The sequence below is a fragment of the Bos mutus genome, chromosome 16 (assembly GCF_027580195.1).
Source record: "Bos mutus isolate GX-2022 chromosome 16, NWIPB_WYAK_1.1, whole genome shotgun sequence".
In the NCBI taxonomy this organism is placed as follows: Eukaryota; Metazoa; Chordata; class Mammalia; order Artiodactyla; family Bovidae; genus Bos; species Bos mutus.
Genome location: NC_091632.1, coordinates 6,679,827 through 6,695,456, shown reverse-complemented (window position 1 = coordinate 6,695,456; position 15,630 = coordinate 6,679,827). Strand labels below are relative to the sequence as shown.

Below are 15,630 nucleotides of genomic sequence, written 5' to 3'. Positions count from 1 at the left end.
GGCTGATCCCCTGGAGCTCAGAGGCCCTCTGAGTTCACTTTCCTGCCCAGGCTTCTAAGACCCTCTCGAGAAGGTGCTCTACGCCTTCACCCCATCGAGAGGGCACCTGAGGCCTCCGTGAACAGAGCAAGCCCCGTGCCAGGGGCTTTATTGGCTTTCTGCATAAACCGAGGAATACCAGCCTCTTTCTCTCCTTTACTTTCTTATCATCGAGTCCGGACCACCAGGTTCCGGTCCATTAAAGGACCTCAACAATCTGTAGTCTTATTTCTCCAATTATGTGCCCAAAATGTTCTTTATAGCTTTTCTCTAACCCTTTTCAGATCAGAAGCCAGTCAGAGATCATATGCTTCTATTGTTGTCCTGCCATTTTTGCTCTTCTCCGTTTAGAACAGTTGCCTCTCCCACCCCTTATTTTATTATTAAATCATGACATTAACATTTTTGAGGAATGCAAGCAAGTTGGCTTCTAGAATATACCCTAATCCTGATTTATCTGATTTGTTTCCTCATGATGAGGTTCAGATTGCAGTCTTGACACATGAATGCCATGACATGAATAGGTGTGTGAGTTACATACATGAATAGGTGGTGTGTATTACATACATGAGTGCTATGACATGAGTAGGTGTGTATTACATACATGAGTGCTATGACATGAGTAGGTGTGTGTTACATACATGAGTGCTATGACATGAGTAGGTGTGTGTTACATACATGAGTGCTATGACATGAGTAGGTGTGTGTTACATACATGAGTGCTATGACATGAGTAGGTGTGTATTACATACATGAGTGCTATGACATGAGTAGGTGTGTGTTACATACATGAGTGCTATGACATGAGTAGGTGATCTGTGTTATATACGTGAATGCCATGACATGAATAGGTATGTGTGTTATATACATGAATAGGTGTGTGTGTTATATACGTGAATTCTATGACATGAATAGGTGTGTGTGTGTGTGTTATATACATGAGTGCTATGACATGAATAGGTGTGTGTGTGTTATATGACATGAACGCTATAACGTGAATAGGGGTGTGTGTGTGTGTGTGTGTGTGTGTGTGTGTGTTATTATACATGAAAGCCATGACATGAATAGGTGATGTGTTATATGACATGAATTCCATGACATGGGTAGGTGGTGTGTGTTATACACAGGGGTAGTGTTGAATCAGTCTCATCGTGTCCCATTATGGAGACTGTGAGGGTGACCACTTTTCCTCTGAAGCACGGAGGCATCATGTGGGCTGATGCTTTGACATTTACTGACATGTTGTGCTCCCCAGTGATGCTCCCCTAGTGGTTCCAGCATCTCTGGGGTGGTCTCTGCCTGAATCAGTGACTGTGTTGGTGGTTGTGATATTGTGATTTAAGAATTCTCTCATTCCTTGTCCATTTGTGATTGGACAAATGGATTGTGTTGTGTTGTAATTCATTCTTATCATTAATCTTTTTTATACTCATATAGGCATGTGTTTGGAGAAGGCAATGGCATCCCACTCCAGTACTCTTGCCTGGAGAATCCCAGGGACGGCAGAGCCTGGTGGGCTGCTGTCCATGGGGTCGAGCAGAGTCGGACACGACTGAAGCGACTTAGCAGCAGCAGCATGTGTTTGGCCAGTGGGTGCCCCCTTTAGGCCGATTCCTATATCCATTTGACAGTTTTTAAATCCTTTTTTCTTTCTGACACAACTAGATACTCCAAGCTTCTTTTGTGCTTTTCTTGTCTCTGACTTGGAATCAGCCGTTTTCTAAAGAGGCTTGGGTTTATTTTAATGAGGAGATGTTATTTAGAAACCAGAATCTGGGTACAGGTGCATTTATCATGTTCTTGCTTCTAGGCCCTTTCTTCAAGATCCCAAGGGGGCTGCTGAACCCCGATCATGTATGAACACACTGGCTGTCCACAGCCGTACCACCCTGGACGCACCCTATCTCCTCCGAACACACTGCTGTAGAGACAGGGCTTCCCAGGTGGCTCAGCGGTGAGGATTCTGCCTGCCAAGCCCTGGGTTTGATCCCTGGGTCGGGAAGATGCCCTAGAGTAGGAGATGGCAACCCACTGTCATCTGGAGAATCCACTGGACAGAGGAGCTCGGAGGGCTACAGTCCATGGGCTCACACAGAGTCGGACACGACCGAGGAACCGAGGGCTGGAAGAACATCCACGTATAAGCAGGAGTCCTCAGTCACCTGGAACTGACACGCGGCTTCATTCTTCCGACGAGCGCCTGCCCAGGGCCCCGTCCGAGGGCAGTGCCAGCCGCACGCAGCTCTCGGCGAGGGGGGCAGTCGCACCACCCCCAGTGCCCCCTCCGCGGGCCCATGTTCGCACGCCTCCGTGTCCCCTCAGCGCCAGGCGGCGGCCAGACCCTGAGTCTGCGCGCTGGGGCTGAAGCCCGAGCCGCCACCATCTGCGCACTGCGGCCGCTCCCGGGCCCGCCTCCTGATCATCACCCAGGGGAGAACTGTTTCTCCGTCTCGCGTTGTTGCCCTCAGCCACTTGTACACAAGGACGCCGCGGGCCCTGTCCGGGATGCCGTCGTGGTGTGGAGTCGCAGTTGAACTCCGGAGCTCTAATTGCCGTCACTGGCGGTGCTGGACCGGAGGAGGTGCAGGCCCAGGAAGGGGGTGGGCTCTGGGAAGCCCACGCTGGCCTTGCTTGTGGGGTGATGGCACGGTCAGTCTGCTGTGATGAAGGGCTGTGGAGGCGAGATTCCTGCTAGGAGGCTGGCCTGGGCTCTCTGAAGTTCGGGACCAGGAGATGCGTGATTTTCAATGACCGCCACACTGAGAACCTCAGCTGTAGACTGCTTCCTTTGTTTACCGTGTTTGTTTGCTGCTGGCGTGCAGTTCCTGTCCGTGTCCACCTGAGAGAGCCCTAGTTAACATCTGTAACTTGCCGTGTGAGGTTGGTTGGTTGTTTTGAATGATGTTGTTTTTTTAAGATTTTTTTTTTTTTTTGATGTGGACCATTTTAAAGTCTCCATTGAACTTGTTACAGTACTGCTTCTGTTTTCCCACATGAAGGATGTGGGGTCTTTGCTCCTCAACCAGGGATCAGACTCTCCCCCTGCATTGGATGAAGGAATGAGCCACTGGGCTGCCGGGGAGGTCCCGCTTGAGGTTAAGTGTGGCCCAGAGGAAGTGCTGGAGCCGCTCCGGAAACACTGTGTCTCTCGTTGGCCCGGGACTTGGTTTTGGAAGACAGCTGGGCTGGGCTGCGTCTTGCATACCTCCCTTTGCAGTAAAGCTTCATCTCAGTTTGGTTCAACATTGTCTTGGAAACAGTTCTCCCCTGGGTGATGATCAGAGTCACCACATGGGCATGACTGAGTGGAACTGGGAGCTCACGTGCCCTTTCAGACATGGGTTCAGGAGAGCCCCCGGCTGCTTGGGTGTCATGGGTGTTTGTTCAGTTGAGGCAGAATGACATGGCCGCTAAGCGGTGTCATTGTGCTGAGTTACCAGCTGGTGACCCTGCTGTGTACCTTTCGCTCACTCTTCACATGTCTGACCAGGTGGGTCTGGGTGAAATAGCAGTGTCAGTTCAGTGTGGTCACAAGCAAATGTCCCATGAAGGGTTTGGCTCTCTCGGACGGCGCCTCCCTCGCCAGGGCCCCAGGTGTAGCCTGTGTTCCCCGAGGTGTAGCAGAGCGACCGCCCCGTCCGAGTCTTGTACAGGTTGGAGGTTGGAGGCAGCATCACTGTTCTGGGACAGCCCGGATCCTGCTGCAGTTAGAGCTCAGCCCTTTGCCGCTCGGTGGTCCTCTCCCTCCCTCCGGGGGCCGCCCGGCGGTGACCTTTCCCTCTGTCTGAGGGCCACCCAGCGGTGCCCTGCCATTGTTTGAAGGCCAGTGCTCTTTGCCCCTAGGACTAGCCTAGTTTGGATAGGCCAGTTGTTTTTTGTTTCATTTTAAACCTGTGAGATCTTAGTTCCCCGACCAGGAATTGAACCAGGGCCGTAGAAGTGACAGTGCCGAGCCCTACCTGCTGGCTGCTTGGGGATTCCCACGACAGGCTGAACTTTTGGTGTGCTAGGATCTTGTCATACAAGAGGACAGACACTATGATTGGAAATAAATTTTTTCTGGAAAATTTCTATTCTCATACCAACTATAGCAACCTATCTCTCATTCTAGCTATTAAAATAATTAAGGTTATCTAAGAAAAATCATAAATGATAATCTTTTCAAGTAAACTGTGTATACCTTTTATCCAATTAGCTAGTGCCTTAAGAAAGTGAACGTAAATGTCTGTGGGAGGAAACTAGAATTAATTTAGCATATTTATTTTTATCATCAGTTCATACATAAATATTTCCTACTTAAAGTTATACAGAAAGCAAACTCATGGTAATAAATGTTTAATTCCATTTTTAACAATGTCTAAAATATGAGGCTGTCTAGAAAAATGTGTCACTTCACCTTGAAGTCCTTTTAAGGACAGTTTGCAAACACATGGATGTGGCTAACGGCCTGCCTCAGAGCTGAGGTGATTTATGAGGTGTTTACATTGGAAAGGAGGCAGGGAAGCATCAGAAGTTAATTTGATTAGGGGGTAGCAGCTGAGATTAACGCAGTGTGTGCAGTGCATGCGTTCCAGGCGTACGTGCACTGGCTTGGTGTACTCAGTGGTGGAGGCATGACCACAGTCCCTGTTAGAACAGTTCATCAGAAAGAAACACTGTCTCCCCACCCCCAGCACTGAGCAACCCCTGACCTGCTCTGTGTCTCTCTGTAGTGGTTCGTTCTGGACATTGTATATAAATGGAGTAAGAGAATGTGTGTGTGTGTGCACGCGTGCTGCGTGTACCTGGCACATTTCACTCAGCATTGTTTACCAGGCTCCCATGTTTGTTGGTCTTTACCAAGGCACACTCCATTCAGAAGATCATGGGTGTATCATTTTTGCTTACCCAGTCATCCCTTGATGGCCATTGGCTACTACAAACAATGCTGCTGCTGCTGCTGCTGTGTCGCATCAGTCGTGTACGACTCTGTGCGACCGCATAGACAGCAGCCCAACCAGGCTTCCCCGTCCCTGGGATTCTCAAGGCAAGAACACTGGAGTGGGTCGCCATTTCCTTCTCCAACAAACAGTGCTAATGTGGATCTTTGTGTAGAGCTTTTGCGTGGACGCGTCTTCATTCCTTTCGGCGTTCTGCTAAGGGCGGGGTTGCCGGGCCCGCGAGAGCCCTGTGCTGCCCTCTCCTGGCCCGCCACTCTCAGGGCGGCTGCGCGTGTGGCGTCCTGGCAGCCCCACGTCCTTGCCGGCGGCTGCTATTATCTGACTTTTTAATTACAGCCTTCCTGGTGGGAAGTGGTATCTCAGTAGGGTTTTAAGTACTGTTTTCCTTGTGTCTCTGTAAGTTAAGGATAAATGAAAATTATGGTAAAGTTGTTTATATAAATAAATGTGTAAAATTTCATTTTCTGAATGGGAGTTAACTTTGACACCCTGGTGTAGTGTGTGGATGCTGCTGTGTGCCATCTCGAGAGCGGCATCGTTCCAGGTCTCCGTGTGCCTGTGAGTCTGTTAAGTCTGCCCCCTCCCCCTTGTCCCTGCAGGGTACGTGGACACCAGGCCCTGGCTACTGCGCCACAGGGCGGGAGTTCAGTTCAGGAAATATCTTCTTAGTCCTGTATCTGTACCTGATAAAAGAATATCAAAAGCCATGAAGTAGTAGAACTTGGGTCTCAATAATCTTGAGGCTCATTAATAACCATCTCAGCAGCAGCACTTCTGTGCTCTTGATTTAGCAGCCTTAACCTTCATTTCTGATATATGCATGTGAGTGATTTTTGTCCAGACTCCACTGGTCGGAGGTAACATGACCCTGTAACCCAGCTCTGGAAGCTGGTAGCGGCTCCGTGAGCTCCGGGCCTCCTGTCCTCCCTCGCCTTTCACTAAGATGCAGGAAGCGCCTGCTTTTCCTTCCGTAACCAGCCTTTCTGCCGCTGCTCCTGGGCGGGCTCTGTGCTGCCACCTGGTGGCCCCCTCCTCCAGCCGCGCCCAGAGGTCCGCAGGCTGCGGGCAGGCGCCTGGGCGCTGAGCCAGACTGCAGGGCGCCCCCTGGCGCTCTCACCGCGCACCGGCGGTTCCCTACTCTGACCTGTGCCGGTTCGGGGACAGTGCGTCTCACAGCGCCGCAGGAAACGCTGTCTGGAGTGCCACTCAGTGCTGGCTGCTGCTGTTGCTATTTGACCTTAATTCTTGGGGTAAAAAATGGAATTTGTGTATTTAATTTAGAGACATAAATCAGTCCAGATGGATTGATTGATTGTAGCCTACCGTTTATTTTTCACTGTTGATCTTTTCTAGATTGATCGTGTATACAGTTTCTGTTACACATAATTTTTAAATTCTCCACATATTATAAAGTTAAGGGGTAAAAAAAATCATGCTCAAATTTGAAGATTCTTAGTTTAAAAGTGGGTGAACCTCTTATGGAAATATCTGTAAACAAAGTAGTGGAATATTTTTTAATTTGTTCTTGAATTTAGGAGTAGTTTGAAGTAATCAGTGAGATGAAGTTTGTTCTGAAAATACATTACTGATTATCCTTCTATGTAATGATCTGCATATTATTACAAGGTCATTTCTAAGAAGTTTTACTTTTATTCTTTTCCTTTCTCTTCCTGTCTCATGTATATTACGGGCGTATTCAAGATGTGTATGCACACACGTGTGTCTGCCCGTGTGCGTGCATGTCCTGTGGACATCATTACAGTATGGTGTTGCTCTTCCACTCAGTATTGTGTTGAGCACATTTTCTCTTGTTGTTAAATAGCTTAGGAGAGCGTGCATTCTACATTGTGGCTGTACCATTGCTTCCTTTCTTGTTCCTATAATTGATTAACAGTCAGTTTCATTCATGCAGCTCTTTTTTTCTCTCTTAAACTCTTATCTGTGGAATAAATTGCCAAGAGAAACAGTCTTAGTGAAGAGGACGTGAATGGTTTTACAGCTCTCAAGATGTTTTCCAGATTTTGGTCAGGAGAGTTACGCTTTAGAATGCTGTTAACCCTCCTACTCAGGCTTTCCTCTTGACCCTTGTGCTGGGAGCAGAGGTGGGGAAGACAGGCCCTGCTCCCTGGGGCTCAGGTGAGTGGAGAGGACACGCAAATCCCTGCATGAAGGGCTCACGGGGTGGACACCGAGTCCCCCTGAGTCTAAGGGAAGACCCAGGGTCCCTGGACAGTAGCAGCCTGAAAGGGAGGCAGAGTGTGTGAAAATAGGACTTGAAGTTCAAACAGTTATGCTTGCGTTTCTTTCTTGCATTTGATGTCTGTTTATCATTTCCAGAACATTTTTCTTGCCTAACTAGCTGACTTAGTTTCTGCCAACTGCGTGACACAGTAGAAGGAGCGCACGGATTGGGACAGACCATTTACTTTTCGGAGCTTCAGCTTCCTCACGTTAAGAGCATGAGTGATGCTTCCTTCTGAGCTTTAAGGTTTATAAAAGGTGTATGTTATCTCCAGTCTTATTTCAGAACAGATTTGAAGTGGAAGAACTGATATGTTAGTAAAGCACTCAGCACAGCCTCTGAGTCACCACTGGTTTTCTGATGGCCGTTATCAAGCATGCAGCTTTGGACAGGCCTCTGCCCTCCTGTCAACACTGCTGAGTTTTCAGTGCCCTGGTCCCCACCTCTGAGTCAAAGCTACGTCCTAACGTCCAGAGTCGAGCTCACGCTTCCCTCTTTACGTGAGCGGTAGACGAGCTCCTTTCCTTCCTTCAGCCCCTGTTTGTTGCCAGGCGCTGTGTCTGGTGCAGGGGATGCGAAGGTACCTCCGAAGATGCCATTGCCCTCGGGGTCTCACTGTCTCACCAGGGAGCCAGTGCCCATCCTGCAGCCAGCCAGTCTGTGGTCCTCAGGCAGCTGCTCACTAGCCTCGTCCAAGGAGCTGTGTAAAGATGCCGTGGCCTGTGGCCACTTCGGGTATTAGGTCAGGATACAGTGCACGTGTCACTGAATCTGTTGTGCTCATCGTTTCACAGGGTCGTGTGTCCAGTCTTAAACTCACGCAATGCGCTGTGTCGGTAACATCTCAGTCAAACTGAAAGAGAAGCAGGATTTCATGCAAGTGTGAGCGGCACTCTACGGGGAGGTATCCTCCCTCTGTAGGAAGAACCAGCTGGAAAGGGAGTCAGAGAGGGTGGCGCTCAGACCAGGAGCAGGACGTGCCTGCACGTGGTGGGGGGCGGGAAGCCGGGCAACAGGCGTGGGGACAGCGGACCTCTGCCACGGCTGCTCTGAAGGGAGTGCAGACGGGGGAAGGAAATGCAGGTTATGAAGCTGGACTGATAGGTGGGGCCAGCTAATAAACCGTGCTCCCCTTTTTAAGGAGTTTAAACTTTACGGTGCAGAAGATGAGGTCGACTTTATGGGAGCATGAGATGGCATCTCTGATTTGGAAACATAACTAGTCCCCAGTTTATAACATCTTCAGAAGTCATTCCACACGGATTTAAGGTAATATTAAAAAAAGTATAGTATTCTTATATTCTTGGGGGGTGTGGAGCCTTTTGTAAACATGGGAGAAATTGCAGTCATCGAGGAGAACATTAAGATAAACAGGTTTTACCAAGTAAATATTCAATATTTAGACCTTCTCTGCAATATAATATTTAATTCAGTCAGTTTAGTTGCTCAGTCATGTCCAGTTCTTTGCAACTCCATGGACGGCAGCATGCCAGGCTTCCCTGTCCTTTACCAACTCCCGGAGCTTGCTCAAACTCATGTCCATTGAGTCAGTGATGCCATCCAACCATCTCATCCTCTGTCGTCCCCTTCTCCTCCTGCCTTCAATCTTTCCCAGCATCAGAGTCTTTTCCAGTGAGTCACTTCTTCACATCAGATGGTCAAAGTATTGGAGCTTCAGGATCAGTCTTTCCAATGAATATTCAGGATTGATTTCCTTTAGGATTGACTGGTTTGATTTCCCTGCAGTCCAAGAGACTCTCAAGAGTCTTCTCCAACACCACAGTTCAAAAAGCATCAATTCTTTGGTGCTCTGCTTTCTTTATGGTCCAGCTCTCACACCCATACATGACTACTGGAAAAACCATAGCTTAGACTAGACCTTTGTCAGCACAGTCATGTCTCTGCTTTTTAATATGCTGTGTAGGCTGGTCATGGCATTCCTTCCAAGGAGCGATTGCCTTTTAATTTCATGGCTGCAGTCGCCACCTGCGGTGATTCTGAGCCCAAGGAAGTAAAGTCCAGCACTGCTTCCATGTTTCCCCATCTGTTTGCCGTGAAGTGATGGGACCAGATGCCATGGTCTTAGTTTTCTGAATGTTGAGTCTTAACCCACCTTCTTCACTCTCCTCTTTCACTTTCTTCAAGAGGCCCTTTAGTTCCTCTTTGCTCTCTGCCATAAAGGTGGTGTCATCTGAATATCTGAGATTCTTGATATTTCTCCCAGCAATCTTGATTCCAGCTATGCTTCATCCAGTCAAGCGTTTCTCATGATGTACTCTGCATAGAAGTTAAATAAGCAGAGTGATAATACTCATCTTTGACATAACTCTTCCCAGTTTGAAACCAGTCTGTTGTTCCATGTCTGGTTCTAACTGTTGCTTCTGGATGTGCATACAGATTTCTCAGGAAGCAGATAAGGTGGTCTGGTATTCTCATCTCTTGAAGAATTTTCCACAGTTTGTTGTGATCCACACAGTCAAAGGCTTTAGCGTACTCAGTGTAGCAGAAGTAGATGTTTTTCTGGAATTCTCTTGCTTTTTCTGTGATGCAACGGATGTTGGCAATTTGATCTCTGGTTCCTAATATAATATTACATTCCAAATAAAGTAGAAAGTCCAAAGATAAGCTGGAAAAAGGTATTTGATGATGAAATGACACCTAATAAATAATGAGCTCTTATGAATCAAGAAATAAAGAAGGAAAGGTGACCATCTCACAGAGAAATGTAAGCCAGAGATATGAGCGGGCAGTTTTCTGAGGGAAAAATACAAATATTTGCTAAACGTATGAAAATATGCCCATCCTCATTAATCAGAGAAATGTGCAGTCTGAACAAGGGAAGGTTTTTAACTTCCAGACTGGATAACAGATGATAAAAAGTGCATGATGTCTAATATTGACCAAAAATGTGGGGAAACAGGCACCCTTGGCAACACTCTGGGGAGGGGAGGAAGCTGCCCCACCCTTCCAGCAAGCAGATCCGTGGTTGTTTCTCAGATCACACACACGGTTGCCCTTGGGCCCAGCAGCCCCGCAGTGACCGTCATCCCTGGAGAAATGCAGGGTGGTGGTGTGTTTACAGCGCCACAGGGCAGAAGGCAGCGCGAGTGTCTACCCCGGAGCTGGGGGGAGTACAGTGTTTGGTGAGAATACGTTCCAAACCATGGACACTGCTTGGGGAACAGGAGGGCAACAGGGTGCTTTCAACTTTAGGAACTTCCTAATGTTGGGAAATTTTAAGAACCGACCCCCACCCCCACCGCGCTCCCCGCCATGGTGTAACATTTCTGTATGAAACTACCTCTCATGGGAAACAGCAGTAAAGGAAAGACTAGCAGTCCTATGGTGGATGCAGAGGGTGGGGAAGAAGCGGCAGCCAGGAAAAGCAGAGGGTTATTGGCCTTGTTCAGGGGTGAGAAGTGGTGGTGTCTGAGCTGGAATGGAGGTGAGCAGACAAGGAGGCTAGACTCGAGGGACAGTTCAGGAGTGGAGTCTGTACACGGCTCCCTGTGGATGAGAGGAGAGAGCTTGCTCAGAGATGACGCTGAAGTCGGCAGTCGTTCTGTTGAGTAACTGATCGTGACCTTCTCAAAACCAGGAAAAGCGGGACAAGGAGCCTCCTCTGAGTGGGAGAAGATGAGCACCTTGAGTGGAGACCCTCAGCGAGCGTCTGAGTGATAAAGGGGCTGGGTTGCCTGAGTTCACCCCTGGCCCGTGTGCACCATTTATGCTCTTAGCAAGGCTTATTGTTCCTAACCTTTAGTTCCGCTCCTGTCTGTTGGGCAATGTTAGTAACATTTAACAGTGTAAAAGCAGCCGTCCCTCAGTGTGATTCTAAAGGTCGTTCTCGGTCTGTCTCCAGAGTGCTCACCTGGCCATGATCGACACCCTCATGATGGCTTACACCGTGGAGATGGTCAGCGTGGAGAAGGTGGCCGCCTGCGCGCAGCAGTACTCGGCCTTCTTCCAGGCCACAGACCTGCCCTACGACATCGAGGACGCCGTCATGTACTGGATCAACAAGGTGGGTGCTCCCCTGGGTGGCAGCGGTCTTAGAACCGTGGACGCTGTGCCTCCCCGCTTTGTGCTGAAAGTCTGTGCTCCCACAGAGCTGTCCGCTGACATCGTGACCCGCAGTGTGCTGGTGTTCGGAGGTCCTGAAGGCTGGCCCTCATGTGGGAACAGGGTTGCTCTCTTCATGAGAGACCCAAGAGCGCCCCTCACCCCTTCTGAGGAAGCGGGGCCAGACTTGCCAGGCCCAGTCTGCTGGCGCTTTGGACTTCCCAGCCTCCAGAACCCGAGAAATACATTTCCGTTGCTCACAGGCCACCTGCCTCTGGTGTTCTTGTTGTAGCAGACTGATCAGACTAAGACAGACTCCATTATTCTTTTGTTTTAAGTCAAAGTGAAAATTAAAGTCATGCAGTCTTACTTAATAGTTCCCATTCCCTTTAGACTTAAAAAAAAAAAAAAACGGTTTAAAATGGTGGAAAGCGATTTTATGTATTCTGCAACATCTGTCACTACATTTTATGATAAACCTAGTTGATATCAGATTAGTACAAAATTCACAGCACTCCTGAGTAGGGATTATACTCTGTGGGTGCTCCGTAAACATTTTTTGCATCCAGGAATGAAATAAGTTTTTCATATTGCCAATTAGATGATTTTTAGGTTTGCTGGAGTGACATGTGTAAGACCATAAATAAATAATGTAGTTAGAAAGGCTTGTGCCACAAAGCTGAGCCTTAGAGAAGGAAAAGGAAGCTGTGAGGTTGCAGACCCGAGTCGGCCTGCAGGCCTCGCTGGCCTCTCGTTGGCTTCCGGGGCTCGAGGCAGTTGGATGAGGCCGTGGCTCTGCCGGTCCTGGGAAGCTGGGACCCTGACCTCTGTGCAGACAACAGTGAGCTCATGCCCTTGGTGGAAGCGAGCACGTCGCCCATGGTGGGTCTGAAGCAAATTTTCAGCCCTGCCCACACTCACCAGGATCGCTGGGGACCGTCTCAGAGCCGTCATCCCCCAGACCACGCATGGAGTAGGTTTCCATCAAACTGGCAACCAAGACTCACAGATACCAACAAATTACTAAGGTCCTAGCTTGTGAATGGGGGATTCTGAGTCAGAGCCAGCTCATTTCTGCTTCTGCTGTCTCTCAGGAAGAGTATTGTACACAGCTGAGTGAGTCGATGCTCTGAGATCTGGCATGCAGCAGCCTCACACACCAAAACAAGTCTGTGTGTTGTTAATTCCTTGTAATGCCTCGGGTAGAGTCACGGGTAGAAAAGACTGTTAGTAACTGTTAACTAAGTTTCAGTTCAGTTCAGTCGCTCAATCATGTCCAACTCTTTGTGACCCCGTGAATCACAGCACGCCAGGCCTCCCTGTCCATCACCAACTCCCAGAGTTCACTCAGACTCATGTCCATTGAGTCAGTGATGCCATCCAGCCATCTCATCCTGTCGTCCCCTTCTCCTCCTGCCCCCAATCCGTCCCAGCATCAGGGTCTTTTCCAACGAGTTAGCTCTTTGCATGAGGTGGCCAAAGTACTAGAGTTTCAGCTTCAGAATCAGTCCTACCAATGAACACCCAGGATTGATCTCCTTTAGGATGGACTGGTTGGATCTCCTTGCAGTCCAAGGGACTCTCAAGAGTGTTCTCCAACACCACAGTTCAAAAGCATCAATTCTTCGGCGCTCAGCTTTCTTCACAGTCCAACTCTCACATCCGTACATGACCACTGGAAAAACCATAGCCTTGACTAGATAGACCTTTGTTGACAAAGTAATATCTCTGCTTTTCATTATACTATCTAGGTTGTTCATGACTTTCCTTCCAAGGAGTAAGCGTCTTTTAATTTCATGGCTGCAGTCACCATCTGCAGTGATTTTGGAGCCCCAAAAAATAAAGTCTGACACTGTTTCCACTGTTTCCCCTTCTATTTCCCATGAAGTGATGGGACCAAGTTACCATAAATTAAAATGATTCAGTCCTTTTTTTTAAGCACAGAACTGAATTTTCAAGCAATAGAATTTTAAAAATTATTGATTTAGTTTACAATGGTTGATAACGGCATTCATATTTTCTAGATTGCCATTATTAGTTAATTTGAGCATTTATTTATTGTTGTTGGAATGACCGTAACATGAGTAACTCAAAATCCAAAATTATCTATTCTCAAGAAATACTTTATGCACTCAACAGATTGTTTCTTAGTCATCTTGAATTATAGGCTGTTTGAACAATCTGATAAGTTAGACCTTCTCCCTGAGAAGTTCCTGTATACAAAGCTTTTCATGTATTTTAACTGTGACCTGTGACCACACTAAACCCCACTCATGATCCAGGGACATGCCTAGGAAATCACAGGTTAAGAATTCAATCCAAACAAAGTGTTTTCTACTGATAATGAAAACATTAATTTTAAGGAAAATAGTTTTCACTTATTAGTCCTAAGAGAGACTGTGAACATTTTTACAGAAAAATAGCTGTCTTGTTTCCTAAGCAAAAGAAGAAGAGGGCAGCAGAGGATGAGATGGTTGGATGGCATCATCAATTCAGTGGACATGAGTCTGAGCAAACCCCAGGAGCTAGTGAAGGACAGGGAAGGCTGGTGCGCTGCATTCCGTGGGGTCTCGGAGAGTCAGGCACGACCGAGCGACCAAACAACGGCGTCAAAACTGGGGTCGTCAAGCACCTTTCTTCCCGAGCACTCCAGCTGGCCCCTGACGTGTAGCAGGTGCTCAACAAGTATTTGGTAAAGTAATGAATGAATTTTAGGATTTCAAACAAAACACCTGTGAATACTGTAAAATACTTTTTTCTGGTTGGGAAAATGAGGTTCTGTTCATTTGAGTGGCACTGGTATTTGACATCAGAGACCTGAACACAGGCATTTTAAGGTACGTGTTATTTTTTTTATTATATTTGACTATAAATTAAAATTAATGTTTTTATATTTTAAGGTAAATGAACATTTGAAGGATATAATGGAACAAGAACAGAAATTGAAAGACCATCACGCAGTGGAAACGCTAGGAGGTCAAAAGGTACGTACATGTTCCTAAGGGGAAAAAAGTGCCTTTATGAGAGCCTGTGTTCACAGGTGTGTGCTGTTTGGGGAAATGTTCGTAGGTATGTTCATCAGACTATTTGTGGTGATCTTAACTGTACCCTAGGAAGCCTTGCCGTAAATGCCAGGTAAGTAGAAGTGCAGAATGGAGGTTAACCAGATGATGGTGTTTAGGAAAGATTGTTAATGATTAGAGCTCAATTTCTGAGGTTCTTTTGGCAAAAATAATGGTTCTGCCTTTGTTTGGTAGAGTTATGAAATAAGAAAACAGTTTCCAATGTATCAGCCTTATAATGACTTGTAATAAGACCAGCCTCTAAAATTATTCCGGGAATTGTAAGCTGTAACATGGTTATTCTGTGAAGGAAAAAGAAACACTGATGTGGATTTATTCTTTAAAAATTCTTAAACAGGCTCTTAGAGGTTTCTTCTCTGAAGACTTGTGTGTTTGTTGTGTACTGAAACCTAAAGTGTATTTCCTGCAATATAGTATATCTTACACTTCCTAAAATGTGTTACAGGGAGAGCCCTTGAAACTTACTGTCCAGCATTTCAGTTGAGGTATAAGAAGTTCTGTTATTCAGAGACTTTATTTTCCATGTGGGTTGTTTTGAGTCTCTTCATTATTATGCTGCACTTGTCTTCATTTTGGACAAAGGCTGCTGGCCACTGATGCTCTGTAACAGGAGGGGAAGGGAGAGCTGGTTTGTGTGTAACCAGCCTTGCTAGGAAGGTTCTGCCGAAGACCAGCAGCTTTGCCTGAATTTGGTGTTGGGATCACGCTGGCCCGCTCTCGCGCTCTTGCTCCCGTGGCTGACCTTTCCCCCGTGGAGGTGGACCCACTCGCTGCCTTCCCCAGCCCGGCCCCCACCGGGTCCCCAGCCCTTTCCCTTACCGCCCTCCTCGATGTCTTCTTCCCTCAGGAGTAGAAACCCTTGCCTTGGAGACAGATCTCCTCCTGTCTGCTGTTTTGCTTCTGGCTGTGATCAGAAATCAGGTTCAGCACCATCCTGAGTCACAGAGCTTCGTGGAGACCTGTTTATCACATACAATGGCTCGGTGCTGTAGTGTTGCACACACGTTATGAGCTACATGGGTTTATATGATCACAGAGGATGCAGTAAATGTTGTTTCAATGGAAAAAAATGCTGTCTGTGTTCCAGTCAGCTGTAGATGGAGTTGTTCGGTCGCTAAGTCCTGTCTGACTCTGTGACCCCATGAACTGCAGCACGCCGAGCTTTCCTGCCCTTCACTAACCTTTAAGAAAGGCAAACTGTATGGAATCCATACACAGCTGATCCACCACTCTGACTTCCCATGGAATTGCACATACACACTTC

General features: G+C 47.5%; 1 protein-coding gene across 1 annotated transcript in view; it reads left to right on the top strand.

Moving 5' to 3' along the window:
* The window catches only part of CAMSAP2 (calmodulin regulated spectrin associated protein family member 2), a 98,428-nt gene that overhangs the window by 50,576 nt on the left and 32,222 nt on the right, over positions 1-15,630 (top strand). The window contains 2 exon segments of the mRNA XM_070384660.1: positions 11,084-11,245; positions 14,184-14,267. Coding sequence (XP_070240761.1) covers positions 11,084-11,245; positions 14,184-14,267 — 246 coding nt within the window.